Here is a 23,613-nt window from a genome sequence, read left to right on the forward strand (position 1 = left end):
CAATCCGGGACCCCTAGAGGGATGTCCGACTGCCAGTTTAGGCTCGAGGCAGGATCAGGCCTAAACCAGCAGTTGGATATTCCTCTCACAATCTGGAACTGCTGACTCTTAACAGCTCACTTGCCTGCCGGACTGATCACCCCTAACCACTCTGCCTGCCTGCCTGATTGCCCCTAACTCCTTTGCCTGCCTGCCTGATCGACTCTAACCACCTCTGCCTGCTGAACTGATTGCCCTTAACTGCCCTCCCCTGCTGGCCTGATCTCCCCTTCCCTGCTGGCCTGATCACCCCCAACTGCCCTCCCCTGCTGGCCTGATCACCCCCAACTGCCCTCCCCTGCTGTCCTGATCACCCCTAACTGCTCTCCCATGCCAGCCTGATTGCCCCTAACCACCTCTGCCTTGGCCCCTGCCACTGTGGCTTTGTCTGGAAGGAGGACCGGATGACTGGAAGATGTCTGGTCTATCTGGTCTAATTAGCATATTACCATTTTATTAGTATAGATTTTAAGAAGGCTTTATATATTCTGGATAAAGGTACATTATTGGATATAAAACATTCAGTTTTCCCCAATCTCTGACTTGCATTTTCTTTTTCTAATTTTAAAAAAATATATTGTTGAAAGTATTACAGATGTCCCCATTTTTTGTTTTTAATTGTTTTGAATTCTAATTGATCATTTTTTATAATGTGAGCTTTTCTGTGCCCTGTTTAAGAAATCTTTGCCTAAGCCAAAATTACTAAGATTTTTTACTATTTTTCTTCTAAAAATTGTATGCTAGCATGTTTAGTTCTTATACTTAGGTCTATGAACAATTTTGAGTTAATTTATGTATATGGTGTGTGTGACATAAGGGTTGAAGTCCTTTTTTTTTCCATACAGCTTCCAATTATTTTAGCACTGGTTATTAAAAATTTATCCTTTCTCCATTGAATTATCTAGGTCTATTTGTTGAAAATCAATTAGTCATATCTGTTTGGGTCTATTTCTAAACTTTCCCTTTAGATCCATTTATCTATTTGCCTATTTCTACACAATGCCACAATGTCTACATTAATATAGCATTATGCTGAATATCAAAATCAGATAATGTAATTCCTCCCACTTAGTTCTTTTAGAATTGTCCTATATTAATGTAGCATTATACTGAGTATTAAAATCAGATAATGTAAGTCCTCCCACTTAGATCTTTACTTTGAGAAGAGTTTCTATATACATTTTAGAATTGGCTTGATAATTTGTATAAAATTCTGTTGGAGTTTCTATTGTGATTGTGTAGAATCTATATATCAACTTAAGGAGAATGGGCATTTAAATAATATTAATTATTTTGATCTGTAAACATTGTATATTTTTCCATCTACTTGTCTTCCTTAATTTATTTCAGGACTGTTAATAATTTTGGTGTATAAGTTTTATTTATGATTTTTAACTGTACCCTTATTTTTAACTATATTCCTTAATATTTAAGCTATTTTAAAGTATTTTATATATTAATTTGAATTACCAAATATTCATTGCTAACATATAAAATGCAACTGATTTTTAAAATTCCTATTTATATTTATAAGCTTTTGAAACCCAATTATTAGTCCTAATGCTTATTTGTGAATTACTTAGGATTTCCTGAGAAAACATTCATATAGTCTGGAAAGATAGTTTTATTTCTTACTTTACAGCTATGTTTTTAATTTATTTTTCCTGCCTTTTTGCAGTGGCTACAACCTTTTGAAATGTTGAATGATACCTGATCTTCCTTTGTTCCTGATCTTGGGGAGGGGTAATTTAGCTTGTCACGATTAAGTATGATATTTGAGAGAAGCTTTTTATTTTTATGTACTTAATGTGTTTTTTTTTATTTTTAATCAATACCTTTTGTCATATTGAGGAAATTACCTGGTATTCCTAATGTAATTAAAAAGTATTTTAAGTATTAAATTAATATTTGATATTGTCAATTTTTCTATATCTATTAAAACCATGTTTTTCTTTTTTATGTCAATCCTAGAGGCCTGGTGCATAGATTTGTGCACTGGTGGGTGTCCCTCGGCCTGGCCTATGCCCTCTCGCAATCCGGGAGCCCTCGGGGGATGGATGTTGGACTGCCAGTTTTGGCCCAATCCCCGCAAGCCAGGCCAACGGACCTCACCGGTACACCAGGCTGGTTTCAGCCCAATCCCTGCAGGCCAGGCTGAGGGACCCCACTGGTGCACGAATCCATGCACTGGGCCTCTAGAATGCATATAAGATCTTTGGTTAATCTCTTCCTGCCCTCCCCCACCCCTCCTTCTCTTTAAGATTCATCAGTCTGTTACATGTTTCCATGCCTGTGCATTGAGCATCTGCTTCCTGGTGGTAAGTGCATGTCATAGCTACCAGTTAAATGGTCAAATGGTTGAACAGTTGCTTAGGCTTTTATATATATACTAGTGGCCTGGTGCACAAAATTTGTGCACTTGGGAATGGGGGGTCTCCTAATCTGACCTGTGCCCTGTCACAGGGTGGGAGCCCCGCAATCGTTCGCCCCAAAGAGGTAGGCCCTGCCCACCCATCCAGGGCTCCTTGATGGATTGCTCCAGAGAGATAGGCCAGAGCTGTGGACCTGTAGGTCTCCGCGCCACGTGGGGACCTGCCAGACCTGCCTCCTCCACGCCATGTGAAGCCACAGGACCCCCAGGCCTGGCAGCGCATGGAGCTGGGAGGATGCGGGACTCCCAGGCAGACTCCATGCTGTGCCTGCAGCATCAAGCCCAGCCCCACCCACCTGCGCATACCCCTTTGTGATGGCATGAGCATGACGACTACTTAGGCTTTTATTAGTAAAAATAAATGGTGAATTACATTGATTTTTAAGTATCAAATATTTGAGAGAAACTGCATTCAGTTTTCTAAAATTTGGGTGAGTAGAGGTTTGTATTTATGTTCATAAAGGATAGTGTTCTGAAATTTCTTGTAGTTTCTTTATCTGTTCACAGTATCTGCTTGTTCTCATGATTTGGGATTTTTTTTCCTCCTTTCCTTTCTGTATTAGTTGTTTTAGAATTGGTATTATTCTTCCCATAAGTGTTTGTTACAATTCACCAATGAAGCCATCTAAAGCTGCAATTATTTTAAGGAAAATTTAAACTACCAATTTAATTGTTCTTTAATAATAGTTATCTAGCTATTTAGGCTATTTTTTGTGTGTTTTTTTCCTTAACTTATGTTATTTGAGGATGTATGTATTTTGCCTAATTTGACAAATTTGTAAACATAAAGTTTTTCATAATTTTAAAAATCATTTTTTAAAAGTTTATAGGATCTAAAGCATTTATTGCTTTTATGTCAGATATTGGTAGCTGGTATTTGCTTTCCTTGACATTGTCTCACAGTTAACAAATTCTGTTCTTAAAAACAAAACAAAACAAAAAACCACAGTTTTTTTTTCTCTCTGTATTTCATTTGCAGATTTTTTATTGCTATGCCCTCCATTTCATGATTTTTTGTTTATTTATTTATTTATGGTAATGTTGAATTGCTCTTAATCTCATACAATGTATTTTTCATTTTTAATGTTATATTTACATATCTATAGTTTGATGTGGATCTTTGTTATATATTTCATTTCTTATGTCAAGAGGTTCATGTTTTCCTTTACTTTGGGGGGAATAAGTAGTACATTTATTATAATGAGGCGATGTCCTTGTGGGCTAATTCAATCATCTGTATACTTTCATACTTTCTGTGTTTTTTTTTTAAATGTATATTTTTATTGATTTCAGAGAGGAAGGGAGAGGGAGAGAGAGAGAGAGAGAGAGAGAGAGAGAGAGAGAGAAGCAAAAATGTTGAGAGAGAATCATTGATCAACTGCCTCTTACAAACCCCACACTGGTGATCAAGCCTGCAACCGGGGCATTTGCTCTCACCAGGAATTGAACTACAACCTCCAGGTTCATAGGTCGATGCTCAACCACTGAGCCACGCTGGCCAGGCTGTTTTTTGTGTTTTTTTTTTTTCTATTGATTGCTTTTTCTCCCACTTTTTTGCATGTCTGTACTATTGGTTGGCTGCTAGACATTAATTGTGTGTTGGATTTTGTTGTATTCTTTTACATAGAGATGGTTTTGTTCTGGGAAATAATTAGCATATCAGTATAATCCTTTTGAGACTTGCTTCTGAGCTTTGTTTAAGGTCTAATTTTATCCCTCTATTGATGCAATAACTTTCTGATGAATTGAAACAGTGTTCCATGCATTAGAGGGTTTTTCACCTTAGATGGTGGCATTGTAACTATTCCCAGTCCTATTGTTTTGTCAAATTATTTCTTTAATATTTTTCCTCTAGGGTAGTTTCTTCACACACTTATGCAAAACTGCACTCAGACAAAGACTTGAGTTGACCCCTATGAGCTATCTGAACCTTTCTTTTGTGCAACTCCCTCCTCTCTATGATTTTGCTCCGCAAATTCAAGCTGACTTAATTTCCCTAAACTCCAAACTTCATCTCCTCAATTCAGTTCTTCAAGCTCTGTTTTGTTTCCCACACTGTGCACTTTCATCTGCAAATTCTGTTTAGCTGGTACACTGAGGCAGTCATAGAACTCACCTTGTTTTTGCTCTTCTTTCAGGAAATAGACTCTTATTCTTTTTCTTGTTCTATGTCTGGAAGCTGTTGTTTTCAATATTTTGCTCAATTATATAGTTGTTAAAAGTGAACTGTTAAGTCTTGATGCCATTATTCCATCATGAACAGATATGGAAACCTGAAGGAATAGCTTCCAAATTATGTTTAGGAAAAGGCTGGTTCCCATTGTATAGGTTTGCTTAAATATTACAGAATTCCTATAGCAGAATAAATCTGTCCAAAGATATAGAAAATATTTTTAAAATAACTAAAGTAATTTTTTCTAGAAAAGAAGCAATGCAATATAGTATAATTCTAGGAAAAAGTGCATATTTCCATATTGCAAAGACCAGTCAAGTTATAGTTAATGACTAAAACAAATAATTCATCTGTTTAATAATAAGAGTGCATTTTTCCACTAAGAAACAATTTTAAGGTCTACTGACATGAAAGAAAATTCATATACTATCTTAGTCTTCTTAAAATCTATAAAGTGTGACAACTGGCTCATTTGGGACCTCTGTGCTAAATTACTTAGAAATTGATTAAATAAATCATCTTCTAAAACAACCTTACCAAAGCACTGTATCAAATCAAATTTTCACCTAGAATATCTATGTTTGTTTGTTTTCACTTTAACAAACATAGATTTTATAAATTATGAGAAATCAGGTCACTAGCTACTTTGCATTTCAATGTGTGATAAATATATTAACAATACACATATAATCATATTATAGGTGATATGTTCTAGGCAAGTATCTACAAACATCTTATTCTTCACAGAGAAGACCTCACTTAAAGTAAGATTCACATGCACTTAATGAGATGAGCCAAATATTAACCATTTGGATATAAACTAGAATGTGGAGTATGTTATCACAAAGTATCTCAAGTAAAGTGAATAATAGCTATTTAGATTAAAACTAACATTGCAAGTATGTTATCAAAAAAGCATCTAAATTTTCTGAAGAAATATTCAATTTTATAATGAGGAATGCTTATGTTAATGCATTAAGAGCAGTCACTGGTATTAGTCTAAGCCACTCAAACTAATGAGTGTGAGTATGATTTACCTACTCCATTCTACATCTTTTTTATTGTTTTAATTACAAGTATTTATTGATGGATCAGAGAGTACAGTTTTAATGGAGCAATAAGGCACAACCATGGATTAAAACAGTTTGTTACACAGCTAAAGGGAGAAAAAAAGCATAATCTTAGGAACTTTAAATATGCAAATCAAGGAGCCTTTGAAGTACCTCTCTAACATATCAGCATCAGACAATTATTCCCTTTAATACCATTCCTATACTATATCACTTGATCGCAAAGTCAGACTGATCTTTTACCAAAAATTTATCCGTCATTTATATTTGAGTCATCCAGCCTGGCCACCACTCTGTTCCACACTCTTCCCAAACCCTTTGCAGTGTTTTTTTTTTTTTTTTTTTTTTTGTGTGTGTGTGTGTGTGTGTGTATGTTTTTAGCAATTTCCTTCTTAAAGTATTGTGTATATATCTTGGATAGCCTTCCAAAGCAAGGAAACAAGCAAGCAAGGAATGAGTCAGACTGAATCAGCCAAGGGCAGTTGTAAGGATAAAGAGGCTCAAAAAGACAGATGTTAAGATGACAGCAGCCTGATTCAGTGAAGTCTCTACAAAGGTGACTTAGGCAGAAAAGTTGTGCTGGCTTGTGCAAAGGCCTGTAATGCCACCTGAGGCTGTGCCACAGTGTCACACTCCTTGTTTCTAAGGCGTGGTCTAAGGGAGGTGCTAGGAAATCAATGTAAGCAGGCTGCTTATGACACAATACATTCAAAGGTTTGGACCTATATTAGGAGGTGACTATGGCTTCCAGCATTAACATTTGCTGAGTGTAAAATTCATGGAGAAATTAGTGCAAAACTTCAAGTACAATTTTTATAACTCTTGGACTGGGAATAAGTAGGTACTTCTGTAAAACTAATCTTTCTGTTTGGAAATATGAAGTGAAAAACATTCTAGGGTACATAACACAGGTATGAACCATGCTGCGGAGGTGAAAACAGATGAGAGTTTTAGTGTGCTCAGCCTCCTCATTCAATAATCCATGAGAAAGTCCCCAAGCATATTGTCAGAGCAGCCACTGTGGTGGAGACAGTGTGTCAAAACTAAGCAAACCTGCCGGCATATGGCTATTTTCTGAGAAATCAACACTGTACTAACAAGAGTAGCCATGTACGTATGGATGTTGAGAATCAGAGGCCAGAGGTAGAACAGCTTGGGCAAGTCACCTTTCAAGAAGAACATCTCCAACCCAGTGTCGTTTGATGACAAAGCAGAGTCCAGGGGATCAAGACAAGATCACATTCTTCTGAGAAAAGTGTGTCTATTGCAAAGCTCCTGGAGAGGCAACATCCCAGAGACCTATTTAGGAGGACTGTAATGGTAGTTCAAAACTGCCAGTCCACTGAACTATCCTGCCAAGTCAGAAATACATTGAACAGGCATCTCTTGGGGTGCCAAGTAGAACAGAGGGGATTAAAACTTAATGAAAAGCCAGGAGACTGAAAGACAAAGTGAATGATATCTTGGGTAAAAAAAAAAATAGAAAGCAAACATCATATGAAAAAGAATGGAGGAGCATGCCAAAGCCTTATTGGAGGGAAGGCAGCATGGCTATAGTCTACATCCAATGAAAGAGTTATTCTGGCTGCTTCTTGACATAATTCCTTCTCTCATTTTCTCAGATGAGGTGCATATATAGCATTCAGCAAAACGAGGTGGGGTCAAGGTGGGGGAGAATATTTAGAATTGGAAATAACTGATGAATCATACAGAACAGACCAGGTGTAGCATTCGGTAATGCCCTTTTTACACACATAAGGCAGGTTTATGTTGGAAGAACATATTAGGGGTTGTCATGCACTAGTAGTAGTACTTTGGGAGAAGGTGAATGATGGGATGGAGAAGGGGCTGTTGGACAGGAATATACCTTACTTCTTATGCTTCAAACACACATGCCACCAACACAATCTTATTTAAATTAGTTAAATCCTATATATTAGTGCTATTATTATTAGTTTACTAACTTTCAAAATATAGAGTGCTTATATTGTAGGACAACTGTTATTTAAATGTTTACCACCTGCCAGAATTTGTGTTAGGCACTTTACATCCATTTTTCTAGTTATTCTGTAGACAAAACAGAAAGTTGGAAATTGTTATACTGATTTTAGAAAGGAAGCTATGAACAAGAGAGCTTAACTATTTTCATTAGTTTTTGTTATAAATGACAATATTAGGTGAGATTCCAATTTTTCCTGCCTGCACAGAAATATTATTGTTTTAATAGATGATCTCAAAATGTCTGCCTCTTTTGATATTCTAGAGTTACATGTGATAATATAAGCCAAATTTGCCTCACTTGTAAATGTAAAGTCAGATGCTTCTTAGATTACCATCTTCTGGTTTTATTCTATGGTGATTGTGATCCAGTTACTAAAATAATTCAGGATCCCCTTAGTGTTTTTAATGCTGCACTGTGATCATCAGATCATTAAACTAATTTTGCCAAATTGAGAAAGCTTCACATTCATTTCATTGATTTATATCCTACTTAATTTCAAAAATGTGAAACAAATTACATTGCTTATTTGATCTAAAAAGTTTTCATTCTCCTTCAATACAAGAATTCCACTTAAATAGCCCATAACAGTTGCAACCATTTCCTTAAAGATTCAAGCATTAATGTATGATATTTAGATAATTGGCAATGTAGGGTTCTTGAGTAGGTCTTCATTAATTCGATGTGTGTGGAATTTATGGAGTACTTGCAATGTGGTAGACATTGCTAAAAAGTTTTTAACATACTGTTAATACTAAACTACTTAATTTTAAAGTGTTAGGGACAATTAAGTAATTTTAAGAATACATCTGAATCTGTTCTGTATCTTTGCTCATAACTAGATCATGTTGAGTATTAAATTATACCCTTGATAATTTTCATCAGTTGAACTTATGTGCTTTGTTCAATAATTGGAATTCTAAAAATAAAGATCCAAAATACTAAACACTTATAAAACCTGGCCTCAACACAAAATCTAAACTCAGCTTTTGTAGAGAGGAGGGGTAATCTTCCAGCCAGCAAGCAGCCATGATTACCATCTTCTGGTTTTATTCTATTACTGGCTGAATATAGATTGATGTACTTGTCTCCACTGTACCAATGTATAATGCATGGACATGATTACTGATGTAATTTAGAAACAGGATGCCTTTAATCTTCTGCTCAGATCAATCAATTACAGTACATAGGTTATAGACTGTCCTATGATTTTACACTAAATCCTTAATAGAACTAATCTTAGAGCTAAATGAGGTTGGGAAAATTCAAAGCCCACAGAGATTGCTCATATGAATATAGACAATGGAACTTTAACCAGCATGCATTTACTTTCCCAGGACAAACAAACAGAGACTACTCTAAATATTGTAGAGAAAGAATACTTCAGAGAGCAATATGCCACTTTTCTGTTTGAAGAAACCATTTTTCTACTCTTAAAGTGAAATTCAAGGGTTTCCAGACTCAAAAAATCTGTGAAAGTTAATATCAGATTCATAACTAGAGCCATTATGCATAGTTACTCTCTGCATGTCAAGGCATCTTGCCATGTGGCAGATACATGTTGTGTTTCAAACAGCATTCGGAAATGCCTATTTCCCTTTAAAGCAACATCTATTCACCCAATTTACATGTGGTTTGATAAATGTATTTTTCATATGACTTTGACATGACTTATTGTTGTGTTATAAATGCCTTTTTATTGCACATAAAAACTTAATTACAACCCACACAATATGTAGTTTGTTCAGTTTTCCCTGGAGCCCTTGATGCATTTTGGGAAGCAATGCATTTGAGCTTGGATTTACCTAAGAAGCAAAGTAGAAAAAGAAGGTGTTTTAGAAATTGGATGCAAAGAGCACTCTGTTTCTGTGGGCATACAGTGAAGACAAGTAGTGCATACTGGGGCCACTTGCCTGAGTTGGCAATTCTATTGCATGTTGCTGGAGTAGGCAGAGAGCAGTTGCTACAGTTGCTAAAGGCAGAGCCAGAGTCAGCACCATGGATAGCTTCCTTCACACTTTTAGCACCTGGGAGAAGCCCGGCTGCAGCTAGCGAAAGGAATGACGGAAAGATCTATTTATACGAAAAGGGGAAGTAAATAAAGCCATGCACGGGAGGAGCGTGTCTTTTTCTATTCCGAGAGAGGAACCTGCACAGATTCAGGCAAGCTCAAGCTAATATAAGAACCCGAGGTTGCTATATATTGCTTCTTTTTAAGTAAAGCTAATTACCTGGGGAATTCAACACTTCAAATTCAGACAATGTCTCAGCTTTCCAATTCATTTTCATTACTCTGATATGAAAGAATAAGAACTGCTTAGGTTCTTGTTTTTGTTTGGAATTTTTACATTTAGCTTGTGTTTTCTGGAACGTAAAATAAAATTGCCGTAATTGCCGTCTACATGATTCACCTTCCTAATGTTCCCTCCCTCTTGGACCTTCTCAGTTCCATCCTCCTTTTTTTAAATTTCAGATTTGAGGTTGAAACTGAGAAAATATGAATTTGACTATTTCAGGGCACAGAAACCCTCAAAACTTTATCATGCAACTGCATGTTTGGATAGGGGGCTCTGAATCCTTTATTCCCAGCTGGATAGCAGGTTTGTCAGCATTCTAGTTCTGTGGTTGTAGTGGTGGCAATTTCCATTGAAAGAAGGGGCATGGAGAGAGGCTGACTATTGGGTGAAAGGAGAGAATAATGTAAATGAAGCCAAAAGAAGCAAGAAAAACTAGAACAACAACTTAGAAAACAACCTCTCCTGGCATGGCTTGTCACATTTGATTTGCTAAGTTTCCAGAAGGACTATTTGGGCAGGAGTGTGTGTACTTATAAGAGGAGATTTCTGAGTAGGGGTGCTCTGAGAAGCAAAAAGGAACAGGACTCGATTCTGTCCCTTGAACCCTTTGCCCCCCTAAATGAGATGATTCCTTAGAAATGGTGGAAGAGATCAGACTGGTGTGCCTAGTGTGTTCAGCAGATGAGTGGCATGGGAGGTCACACCAAGGCTGGTAACTCTTAGCCCCACCCACCTTTTGTTTCTTCCCCCTGGCGCCCAGGCTCGCCCTTTTCAAACTCTTGCTTTGTTTTGTACCAGTTGCTCGCGCGGTCTTTGGCCTTCTCATCTTCCTCTCGGTCTCTGGCACCGCGAGACGGAGTCAGCCCCCAACCTTGCATCTCCTTAAGGGTTCAAGCAGTGAAACTGGGCATGCCCGGCGGCAGCGCCAGCGCCAGCGCCAGTCTTCAGACTTCGGCAGGCGCGGCTCAGCACCGGGCAGGGACCATAGTGCCCATTCAGCCCGGGCGTCAGCGCCCACCTCTGCAGAGCCCGGGGATCCCAGTGCACCCTGAGGCTAAACCTGCACCTTTAAGTGGCTCCTCCTCAATACTCAACCTCCCGAACGCCACCAGAGTTTAGAAATAGTCCTCTCCGAGGGACTGTGTTCCCACCTGTCTTTTCTTTGCAGCTAAGGGTTTTAGCTACGGCGGCGTGAGGGGCTCAGGGATGGAGCCCGTGGCTGGCGGCCATGGAGATCACCTTCCCAGAGTAGCTGTTTGTCACTGAGTTTTGGAGATTTCTTGGCTGGCTTCCGCTAAGCACGCTTGAGTAATCCGAGCTGTGGCGGCGCCCAAGCTCTCGGATAAAGGGAGCGCGCGCGTGCGCTCCCGTGTGTGTGTATATGTGTGTGTGTGTGTGTGTGTGTGTGCAGTGTGTGTGTGCAGTGTGTGTGTGTGTGTGTGTGTGCAGTATGCGTGGTGTGTGTGTGTGTGTGTGTGTGTGTGTGTGTGTGTAGAGAGAGAGAGAGAGAGAGAGAGAGAGAGAGAGGGCGGGGACAGAAACGTCAAGCCCCCCCCTCCCCCCAGCCTCCTTTTCTTTCTCCCCTTCCTGCAACAGCCTAACAAGTCTTCCATCCCCCTAGGCCATCCTCACAGCTCCGTTAAGCCCATTTGCAGCGGGAAATTGGCGCTGTTTTGGGGAAGAGAAACAGATCAATTGCCCTTGTGACTCCCCGCCCCCTTCTCCCCGCTCCACCCCCACCACTCCCTCCTCCCTCCCTCCCCCGCCGCCTCCCCTCACCCCGCCTCCTTCCCTCTCCCCACCCCCAAACCCTCTCACCCACGGCAGTTTGAGAGGTGCGGGGAAGGGACTGGACTCCGGTGGGAAAGCGGGTGTCTAGAAGTGGTGCTAATGGGAAGAGATTTCTGCTTTCCAGAGAGGATGCTCTGCCACAAAGAGCGGCTAGCGCGCCGGCCTGGGCTCTAGCGGAGGAGAGATCCCGGGAGAACTCGGAGCTGGGGGAGCGCTCCTCGGCGCACCGGGGTCACCATGCCTGTCCGCAGGGGGCATGTGGCACCACAAAACACATTTCTGGGCACCATCATACGGAAATTTGAAGGGCAAAGTAAGTTCATTTGTTCTTCTCTCCCTCTCGCTTTTCTGCTTCGATAGTGCTTTTGGCGTCCGCCGCTGTCAAGCGGAGGAGAGGGCAACTCCGGGCTCTGGCAAGTTAAGAGGCTGTGAAACCCAGCCAGGAGGTTCAAATGGCAGCGGGAGTGTTCTCCCTCGGATATTAATTTTGATTTACATGTTAGATTATGGTCTCCATTATAGGAGGCAATTTGATCCTCCTCTCCCACTGCTCCATTATCTGCCTTGCTACTTGATGTCCTACTCTTCTACTATCTTAAAGGGAAAGTACTAGTATAACCTGGGTCTGTGTTTTGAAGCTGTTTTAATTGCGGACTTTTTGAAAGTCAGGAGCAGGGCAGAGAATAGTATGGGAACTAGAGAATGTAAATGGTAGCAGCGATGGAAATGGCTCTGCAAACTATACCTCACCTTGGTTAATTTGCAAGGCTGAGGCTTGACTTGGATGCTTGCTGGCTGCTAGTTTTTAGAAGCTAAACTTTACATTGAATCAATGTAAATCTATCCCCATGCAGGATAATTTGGAAAAAAAATATTTGATTCGTGCTGATTCCCAATGTAAATAGTTCATTATTCAAAAGAATGTTTCTGTCCCTTAATTATCCTCTTCAATGTCTATCTAGAAATTTAAAAATTGAAGTACACTCAGTAAATCCCACAAAGATGGAATGCAGAGAATTTCAGTATTCTCATGTGGACTAACTATAATGAATGAATGTTATATAAATATGTTGATTTTAAATCCTATACTTGGTCATTGATATTACACATTTTCTTAAAACCACATTAACACACATTTATGTTGTACAATTTGCAGTTATTTTGGCAATGTCTTTAGTGACATGAGTATATAGTACCTTGTGTATAACATAAACTTGTAAACCCTGCTTCATACTCTATCTGGAAGTGGTAAATATAATATGTGATCAAAAGTAATAAACCATTTGTATTAAAATACCTACTACTACACAAAATTCATGGTTCTCCCAAAGTGGAACTATAAAGGTGTGAACATGATATTTACTGTGTGTGTGTGTGTATGTGTGTGTGTAAATTGTTTATCTTCTGGAAAATATGTGTTATTAGAAGTTAAACCTTTATATTACTGAATTGCTAATTAATGTGAAATACTTTCATTGTTAATAGTTTTTTTTTTTTTGACATGATGTATGTGTAGTATGCCTTACAGGGATAGAGAAAAGCCAAATCCAGGAATAATACCTACTTTGAGAAAGTTGTACTCTAAAGGTCAAGGTGGAAGTGAGGAATCTGACAGCTACAGGATGTGTCACTGCTTTGGCTTTGAAAATATTTACCTTGCATTTTAGATGGTATTCTGGAAATATCAATGGGGCAGCTGGTTGTCATTAGAATCCCGGGGGTTAGAGGGCTGGAGAACTAGGTTTGTTAGGATATTACATTCTCAAAATTTGAAGAGCAGTCCTTAATACTTTTTTGTTAAAATGGCTTATGGCCAATATTTCATATTTAAGGTTGGTTGGTTGTTTTTTTTTCTCTTCCTTTCAAAAGCCTGTACAGTTAGCAGTTTGGGAAGCACCTCATTTTATATCTCCTCTTATGCAACGAATTATTCCAATGCTTATGAGAATCTTGTGGAAGGATTTTAAAAGATACCTTACTGTCTTCTTATTGCAGATAAAAAGTTTATCATTGCAAATGCCAGAGTGCAGAACTGTGCCATCATCTACTGCAACGATGGGTTCTGCGAGATGACTGGCTTCTCCAGGCCAGATGTCATGCAAAAGCCCTGCACCTGCGACTTCCTCCATGGGCCAGAGACCAAGAGGCATGATATTGCCCAAATCGCACAAGCGTTGTTGGGGTCAGAGGAGAGGAAAGTGGAGGTCACCTACTATCACAAAAATGGTAAAGTTTACCTTTTTAAAATTTCTTGTGTTTGATTCCATTGAAATGAAGTTTTGACAACTGACAACCAAAAGTTCATATTCAGAGAAACCCCAGATATTCAGGTGCAGATATACTTTGCTTATAGTATTTTAGGCTTCAAAAAATATGGATACTCTCCTTCCTTCATGGGCTAGTGAGAACAATTTCTTCTTTGAATAAGGGTACTGTACTCTTCAAAAGTGCAGTAACTTAATGTCTCTGGGGACAGAATGCCAGAAATCACTTTTACTCTCTCCCCTTTCTAAGGGATGATAAAAGGGCCAATGATTTACTGGTTTAATTGATATGCATTTTGTGGGAGAAAAATACAGAGTTTTATTTGCTTGAACTCAAATTCCTTACAAAGCAAAGTCTTGTTGAAAACTATATATGAAACTAAAACTACTATGTTATAAATGTTTCTTGGCTCTTCAGCTTTATTTGATAGGTAACAACACCTCTTTTCTCTTTTGTTCCTTTTCATACAAGATTAAGAATGATATATAGGAACTTCTAAAATTGGTCTAGTAAATCTATGTGTATTCAAATAATAAAGACTGTTCATATATTCAAGATTTGCCCTAAAAAACAAAATGGAGAAAGGGAACTATGATACTGTGGAGTTATTAGTATTCATTTTTACAACTGCAGCAAAACTGGCATCTTCAATTTAAGGTCATACCTCAACTTCAAGGGCAATCCTTTCAGGCTTGCTGTGGGACCATAAATATTTTAGATATGTGTAAAAGTTCTCCAAAAATCACATTTAATGGTATGAATTCATTAAATGCACAATATGTATGTATATAAACTCACATGTAATGAATATTCAGATATACCTATTTTAAAGATACGCATTTCCAAATGTACACACTTAATTATATTTGACAATTTAGGGATAAGGGGGAATGATTAAATGCATGCTGTAGTTAGTTTTGTTGATATTGCATTATCATGTATTTCTTTTTATTTAATTGATATAAATTAGTGAGACAGAAGGGTATTTAGTCAGCTTTTTAGTTAACTCAAGTTTTGAAAATGAATACATGAGTGATGTGTTATAGCCATATCATATCATTACTTGTCATTTAGTAAAATAAAGATAACAAATTCTAGCAGGAAAAAGGTTTAACTCTTCCTCTTAGTTTTCATAATTTAATACTGTATGATAGAAAATTTACAATTGTTAATTACTAGATTTTTGATAGCAATTTCAGTTGGTATGTATAACAAAGTATCATTGGAAAAACAGGTTTGTATAATTTTGAATTAATCTGGAATGAAAATACTTATATGATTATCAACCAATACAGAGATAGCTTTTAAAGTTCTTTTCACTTTTCCCAGACTTTTCAATCAGTAATGTTGGCATATTAGAAATAGCCTAATTGCTCTGTTGTCTTGAAAACATTTATTGGACTGAGGCTTTAACTACCCAAATGCAACGTGTGTGTGTGTGTGTGTGTGTGTGTGTGTGTGTGTGTGTGTACCTGATGCCAACAATTTGACTTTTGGAATAATTTGAATGTCTGACTTTTTTTTTTTCTATCTGAATATTTATCGTGATGTTGCCACAGTCTGCATTGTGTTTGCTACAGGTCATGTTGGCCCACATTTGGTCATTTTGTTTCCTGGGACATTTCAGAAGTTTTTCAACTTAGAGAATTTAAGTATAAAATGAATCTAGACTGTCAAGATTACTTGGATACCAACTATATTTTTCAGATAGTACTTTCAAATAGAAGTTGTTTTTATTAATTGGAATAGTGATGTTTTGAAACCTAGTTTAGCTTGTATAATATGAGTGTAAAATAATCTCAAAAACACCTTAAAAGCATTTTTAAAAAGCAATTTATCACAAACTGGAATGTTAAAAAAATTATAGTGTAGATGTTCATATTTGACTGATGCAAATCTTATTATTTTAGTGATTTGCTTGGTTATATAAATTAAAACCTCTCTGTTTTGGACAAAGAATGTTTATTTGAAAGCTTGTTTGGTATAGAAGTAATCAATATTTGGTGATGATTTTGATACTGTTGGCTTCATTTGTAGAAGTGACTAGGTCTACAAAGATTTTTAGAGATAATGACAAATATTGCCTTTTTTGCTTTTATTTATATGGGGAACAAGCATTTTCTTTTCTTCTAAAGAAAAATATTAATTTGAATGACCTTTTAGATTGTAAAGACATAGTTAGAATTATTGGCTTTGAATGTAATCAACTTGTGTTTTTGCTACTAGTTCATATACCTTGAAGATAATCTTCAGAGTTTATTGATTTTATTCACATGGCATCCGCAAAATCAGTCAGAGCTTCAGAAGTTCAAATGCTTTGAAAGTCTTGCCTCTTAGAAATCTGTCAGCTACTCTTCTACATTTATAAAAGCAGAAAGGAACAAAATAAGCAACATTTTCATTGGTTTGTTTCTCAAAGTTTCATTAATTCCTCATTATTGAGATCATTTATTTTTGAGAGGTTCTTGGTGTCTGAAGTATATACAGAAAATGCTTTCTTTACTTATTCTTTTAATTTTCATGTTCCCTTCCATAGAATATTACTGTAACTTAGCATGTCACAAGAATATGAATAGTGTTGCAATATGCACAATGAGCATATTAACAAAAATTTAAGATATTCTGTTTCCACTCTTTCATTCACTCATATTGGAGTAGCAAAAATATGAGCATGACATTATTCCCAAAAGCTTGTTTCACAACATGGACAGAGGCCTTAGACCCCATGATCTGAGTGAGTTCCGACAGGTGAGCTACATCATCACCATTGTGAAGCAACAATTCCCACCCTACCAGTTCTGGGGATTTTACTGGACACAATTGGACTTGCTGTTTACCAGAATATCAATTTTTAAAAGCCTAGTTATTTTGGGGGAGGACTATTTGACAGCCCTTCCTTTGAGGATTCTATTTTACAGTTTAAGTCATTATTGCATAAATCATTCTTGGCAGCTGTGAAATATTGCTTGAGGTGATAAAGCTATAAATCTTTTGACATAAAACTCTAATTATACAAAACTATAATTATGCTGAAGCTTATATAAGAATAGGTAAATATTTTAGTAGCATAATATATTCACTCTAAAAATACCTTTTCACCTTTTTAAGAATAGTGATTGAGAAATAGTAAACACTTCCATTATTAATTAGCTTATAGTTTAGAGATGATGGTAAGGTAAAAAAAAACAACAAAAAACAGAGGGGCTGATTTAGTCATCGCTAGTTTATTGCTGATCTGGTTAGGTGTGTGTCATGGATTAGAGCTAGCTTAAGTGCTAAACCACGTCAGCCGCATTTAGGTAGAAGATTTTTACCTTAAATTATCTAGCAACTCTAAACATTTGGAAAATTGAAGTAAATTTCTCCAAGAGAAATGAAGGTCTTAACCCAGTTGGAAAACAGAACTTGAAATCCATTATTTTTAAAGGTCTGGGTATTCCTTTATTTTCCCCATTATGTTTTTAGACATAGTACAATGGCAGTTTTGTTAACAAATCAGAAATATCCCTATCTTTGGGCTGCTTTTAAAGAACTAAAGGATGAGAAGGGGCTGTGGGAAGTCCTTTTCTGATCCAAACTGGGACCAGATCCAGACAGGATACCAGTCATAGTGGGGTCAGTACCAAGTTCCAGGGGCAGCATTTGATTCAACTAAAGTAAAAAGAGGTGAATCTACCATACCTAAGAGTAATTTGGAAAGACCTCCTAGAAAGTGTTTTGTTGTGAGTGAAGGCGAGGATACATACTGAGGGCCACCTTTCTCTAAGGTAATGTTTTTGGCAGTAGAGGAACAACAGGAGATGCAAAAGAGGATACAAACTGATCCCTGGTTTCAGGATATATGTATTACAGAGTGACTAATGTTCATTTCTATCTTCTCCACAAGATGTTTTTTTTAATGAAATTGTTTCTATAGAAAAAAGAATATACAGACTCTTGAATGAAGAGTCTTCTATATAAACGGAGAACAAAATTTAGGTTTAATTACCATCCTTCCTTTATTTCCCCACTCTACTTGTTTATGTATATCTCCTATCACCTTTTGTCATTTATAGGTAATGATAGCTTATTAAAGAGACAATGTAGTTTAGTTAAAAATTTAATAGCTCAAAAATAAATCTGATAATAGCTTTATATAAGTTATGTGATATGTAAAATACTCAACTCTCCTAATTCCTGAATTATGTAGAGATACAACTGATAGTTTTTAGAAAAGAATAGATGTATATTTAGTGTGTGAGGAATTCAAACAATAAGAAAAGTTTCCAGGTAATATCTTGCCTAGGGTTTGTTTTGGTGTTCATTTTAACTTTCTGTTTATATTTTTTTATGTTTCATTCAATGAAATATTACTATAATAACATTACTGTTAAAATACATTTTTCTATATTTCAAAACTTTATAATATCTTATGGACTTCAGATATTGTATAAATTTTAAACTTAATCAATAGTATTTGTTGCTAAAAATCAGAATTCTCAAGAATCACTCCTCCTCACAATTTGAAAACTTTATTTCAGTACTGTCCCAAGGGAGAACAAAATGTCCTAAAACTGTGGGTGGGCTGTGCTCATCAGCCTCTTTTCATCACTTGCCAGGCCAGCACCATACCTCTAGGCTACTTCGGTGCTACAAAGAAGCCCGAGAGATAACTGCTCAGTTATTTTCATACCTGAGGAGCTTGAGAATGGGGTCAGTTTAGGGCTATCTGCATAGGCTAGATTTGTTGGGTGGAACTGGCTTCTAATGCTATTTTTTTTTTTTTTTTTTGCTGTAAATAATCACTAAATCATTTACTTGCCATCAGCAGCCAGGAGAGTCCTTGGATAATTGAATCACAGGGAAGTAGCAGTTGGAGCATGACATGTTAAGACATCAACACTCATCTGGTCATCTGAATGTGAAGCCTCAGGATCATTTTAGATTTTTCTCTCTCCCGCTCCTCCCTAAACCCAATTGGTCAGAAATTCCTTTCAATCTTTCCATCTGACATATTTCCCAATGTTACTCCCACTTCTCCAGCACTGCCAAGTACCCTCGTTGAAACTCTCCTAATCCTTCTTCTGGAGCATTGAAGTTTCCCTCCCTCTCCAACCCATTTCCCACAGTGCCATCAGAGAGCTATTTCTGAAATGAGAATTACATTCCCTGATGATTTATTGGAGCTAAGCGTCATTGTAAATGAATGTCATGTATTCAATAATGGTTATGACAATACCATAGGGTATATACTCTTATTATCCCCATTTTATGAGAAGAACACTGAGACCCAGAGGGATGGAGTAATTTCCAAATCACACACAATTCATAAAGTGGTGAAGCCTGACCCATATTTGCTGCTCATCTTGGCTTAGCTTAAAAATCTTTCTTAGCCCTGGCTGGTGTGGCTCACTCAGTTGATTGGAGCATCATCTTGAGCACCAAATGTTTTGGGTTCCATTCCTGGTCAGGGTGCATACCTGGGTTGTGGGATCGATTCCTGATTAGAGCATCTACAGGAGGCAACAGATCAATGTTTCTCTTTCACATCAATGTTTCTCTCTTGTCTCTCGCTTGCTTGCTCCCTCTAAAAATCAATGAATATGTCCTCGGGTGAGGATAAAAAAAATATATCTTAATTCATTAAAATTCTCAGGATAATGTTTTAGACAGTTTACTAGGATGCTTGGTGACCTTCAGAGCTGAATTCATTTGGATTTCAAGTAGGATATGTTTAAAGGAATCAGCTTTAGGAATAGCTAGGTGAACTTCATGACTAAGTTTACCTTCTTGGTGCCTCAGTTGTCTTTTCTAATCTTTATTAGGAGAATAGCATCTACTTTGTTAGGCTGTGTGAATATATTGTGTACAATAAAGTACATAGCATTATTTATGGCATGGTTGCTAGGCCCTATTATGTGCTCAATAAATATCAATTAGTTACATATCTTCCCAACTACATTTCTCCTAAAAATCTTATGTTCCAATAATGCTTGACTACTCAGTTTCTCAAATAAGCCATCTTTCCTTGCCCTTCAGAAGTTTTCCTAATAATCAGTACAAAGAGTTTCTGAATGGATTGCTCTTCCCTCTCTCAGTTTCTCACCTTAAAGAAACATTATCATCCTTCCAAAAACAGATCAAAAGACTTCTGTATGAAGTCCTCCCTGATGCTCCCACTGCCTGCTCCAGAACATTAACTGACATAACCTCTGTGTCTCTTTAACATTGGGTTCTCAACTCCAGTGTAACACCTGGAGTGTGCTACATATCATTACATTTTATTGTAGTTAACATCATTTGTTGTGTTGTGTGTTTTTTTAGTTTATTCGGGAAAAATACCAAGTTTTATTAATCTCTGTGTCCAGAATATGTGCAAGAGAACCTGCTATGAAGTATGAGCTCAATAGCATTCACACAAAGAATAAACAGAGGATGAGAAATGGTACGACAGAGTTGAACAAAACAAGAAACCAATTGAGATCAGGAGATACTGAGGAAAGGGAATTACATGGAAAGTGTGATGTTTTGATTTTTTTTTTTTTACTTTCTTAACACTTCTAAAATGTTCTTAATAATTTTCACCTTAATTTTTATTAATGGACATATGTCTTTGATTAGTAAGCTAAGGTATTGAATCATTTTTTATAGCTTATAAATTTGTAAATAGCTAGAAAAACATCTAGTAAAGAGTTAGAGAGAAGCTATTAACCAGAATCCATTAACCAGTTACCCAAGTGTCACTCACTCACCACCAAATTAAAATGACTCTCACTAGTGTCTCCAACAATCTCTATGTATTAGCTAAACTCAAAGTTTTCTTCTGGTCTTTTCTGAATTGAGTTCATTGCTGTGTTTGACATCTACTTACTATACAAGGTACACAGTATTGGCATTCTATATCTAGTACAGGATTTTATCCTTCATTGTTATCTTAAAAATTCTTAATTGACAATGAAGCTGACCTTAGGGTCAATCAATAATGAGACTGTTGAATCTAAAATTATTATTGTCAAAGGAATGTTTTCTTTCTATATATATGATGCTGTCTGCATTTAGCAAAAGTACTGAACTACCAAGAAACAATAGACTCAGGCAGCAGTAGGACATTAATCATGATAGAGGAAATTTGTCCTATTACTGAACAATTAAGAAGGTCAAATTGCCACTTGTCACAGGTGGGTTATGAGAAAAATTGAGTACCAGGCTCCTATCACTGTAACTGAACATTTTATATCTTCCACTTGTTTCTTTAATCTACATGGAATATCTAATTAAGAAAATAAAAGTAGTCTTTCTGTGAACAGCTCTTCTCCTGGCTGAGGCAACTCCTGTGGCCCTTTCTCACTTACAGTAGGTTTGCATGTGTACAAATTCTCCTTGTTATTGTTTTGTGACTGCCTCACTCTACTTTTTACTTTAAAAATGGGCAGAACAAGCATTGGGGGGTACTTAGAGGGTAGGAGTTAGAAAGAAAGAGAGAGAACTATGGGTGCATTTCCGCCTTTAGTTGGCTCAGTTTGTAAAATGATCTCAGACTGTGCTAGGTGGGGCCTGGCAAGGCTGCCCAGCCACAAGGCTTCTGTTTGCCTGCTTTTTCCTCCGGGATGACCAGTTAGAAGACAGGGTTACAACAGGTGGATTCTCACCATTGTTTTTTGTCATTGTTGTTTCCTTTCCTGTTTTTTTCCCCTTCTTTCCTAAGGCACATACAGAGTGTTTCTATTTGTTGTTCTTTGTTTTGATAGGATATTAATTCTTGCATGTTGTTTGAAATGTTGGTTTTGAGAAACATATAGTAACTGCATGGGTTTAAGACAACTTAGAATGGCTGTGGCTTCTCATACTGATTATTGACCTCTATGCTCAAAACACCCTTCTTCATTCTACTCAGTCAAATCTGTACTAATGATCTAAGATGATGGACATGATGGCAAAAATTAAAGTATAAAATTAGTGGTGTTTCCACAAACAATTTCTCAAATATAAAATAAAGAACAACATCTAAGACAAACTAAGTATTTACATATTTAAAAGTAATAAAAATTTATTTGTGATATAAAAGACCACATATTGAAATCACATTCCTAAGGTCTTTGAATGTACTAATTAAGATCACATCAATTCAAGAAAATTAATGTTAGAGTTATGCAACATTATATGTGTATAATTTTTAATCAAATTCCATTTACTTCTCTTAGCAAAATTAGTAAAAATTTATTTTAGTTTTGCTAAAAATTTCTATATACACCATCCATTTTTCAAATAATGTTAATCAGTTGATCTTTGACTATACATTTTTTAGGTCATTAATACACATAGATGTGCTCTACAGGTTTTAATTGCCTGGGTGTATTTCATGGAATGTACCCCTCTGCCCAATTTATATCTTCTCCCAAAGTACCAATGTTAACTGAGTTCTAATTCTGTGACTGTCTCTTTGCATGCTACTTTATCTGATTTTTAATGACACATTTGGAGGCAGCTATCTAATTTTACAAATTAAATTGAAGCCCAGAGAAGTTAAGTAAAGTATTGATAATCACAGAGCAAAATGGAGATGAGATTTAAAATCTAGATTTGTCTATGTTTGCAAACCTTAATGTCTCCAATGATACCCTTTTTATAAAAAATATTTTATTGTCCTGGCTCATGGTTAGAGCATAGAATCGTGAGTTCAGAAGATTCATGAGTGTGATTCCAGGTCAAAGGCATGTACCTTGGTTGCAGGTTCGCTCCCTGGACCCGGCCAGGACACCTGCAGGAGGCAACCAATCAAGGTGTCTCTCTCTCTCATCAGTGTTTCTCTCTCCCCCTCCCTCCCTTCTACTCTCTCTCTCTCAACAGAAAAAATATCATCAAGGGAGGATTAACCAAAAAAACAAAACATAAAAAGTATTTTTTTTACTGATTTTTAGAGAGAGAGAAAGGGAAAGGGAGAGAGAGAAACATCAATGTGAGAGGTAAACATCTATCAGCTGCCTCCTGCACATCCCTACTGGGGATTCAGTCTGCAACCCTGGCATGTGCCCTGACCAGGAATTGAACTGGCCACCCTTCAGTGCACAGGACAATGCCCAACCAACTGAGCAATACTGGCCAGGGCAATGATACACTTTTAAAATCTTATCCTATTCCATCCTTTATGTTCTAATTCTAATTCTTAATACTAGATTTATTGGATTATATGAGGTATGAATGTGATTAATTTAATTCACATCTAAGAGTAAATGAAGTGAACTTTATCTAGGTATTTTGTATTTTAAACAGAATGTATCATACAAAATGAATCTATATTACAGGGTGTTTGATTTCAGTAGAGTGAAAATAGCTAACATATGCCTGTAATCTTTACATAATTATTAATTGCACTCTTTTTTTAATCCTTACAAATGTCCCCATTTTGGACTGTAAATTACAAGGTCAATTTATAGTAGGGGGATATTTTTAGTAAAGGGCCTCTCGGCTGCTATTTGTGTCATCGTTATCCAGGAAGTCCAGAAGAACATTCATATCGTAGAGTGATTCAGCAGCAGAAGCTCTATTGTATTCTTATCCTCTCCTTTTCC

The 23,613-nt window shown here is 36.9% G+C and overlaps 1 protein-coding gene across 7 annotated transcripts in view; it reads left to right on the forward strand.

Moving 5' to 3' along the window:
• Window positions 1–11,654: 11,654 nt before the first annotated feature.
• The window catches only part of KCNH7 (potassium voltage-gated channel subfamily H member 7), a 438,042-nt gene continuing 426,083 nt past the window's right edge, over window positions 11,655–23,613 (forward strand). For 6 of the 7 annotated variants that reach the window (XR_013960662.1, XM_080669564.1, XM_080669568.1 and 3 more), the window contains exons 1-2: window positions 11,826–12,113; window positions 13,796–14,026. Coding sequence is in view for 5 of the 7 variants with exons in the window: in XM_080669564.1 (XP_080525690.1) it covers window positions 12,038–12,113; window positions 13,796–14,026 (307 nt within the window). In the remaining 2 variants the exon portion in view is untranslated. Of the gene's footprint in view, window positions 12,114–13,795; window positions 14,027–23,613 lie in introns of all 7 variants that reach the window. The other variant, XR_013960661.1, reaches the window with a different exon arrangement.

The sequence above is a fragment of the Plecotus auritus genome (assembly GCF_963455305.1).
Source record: "Plecotus auritus genome assembly, chromosome: 5".
NCBI classification, from domain to species: domain Eukaryota; kingdom Metazoa; phylum Chordata; class Mammalia; order Chiroptera; family Vespertilionidae; genus Plecotus; species Plecotus auritus.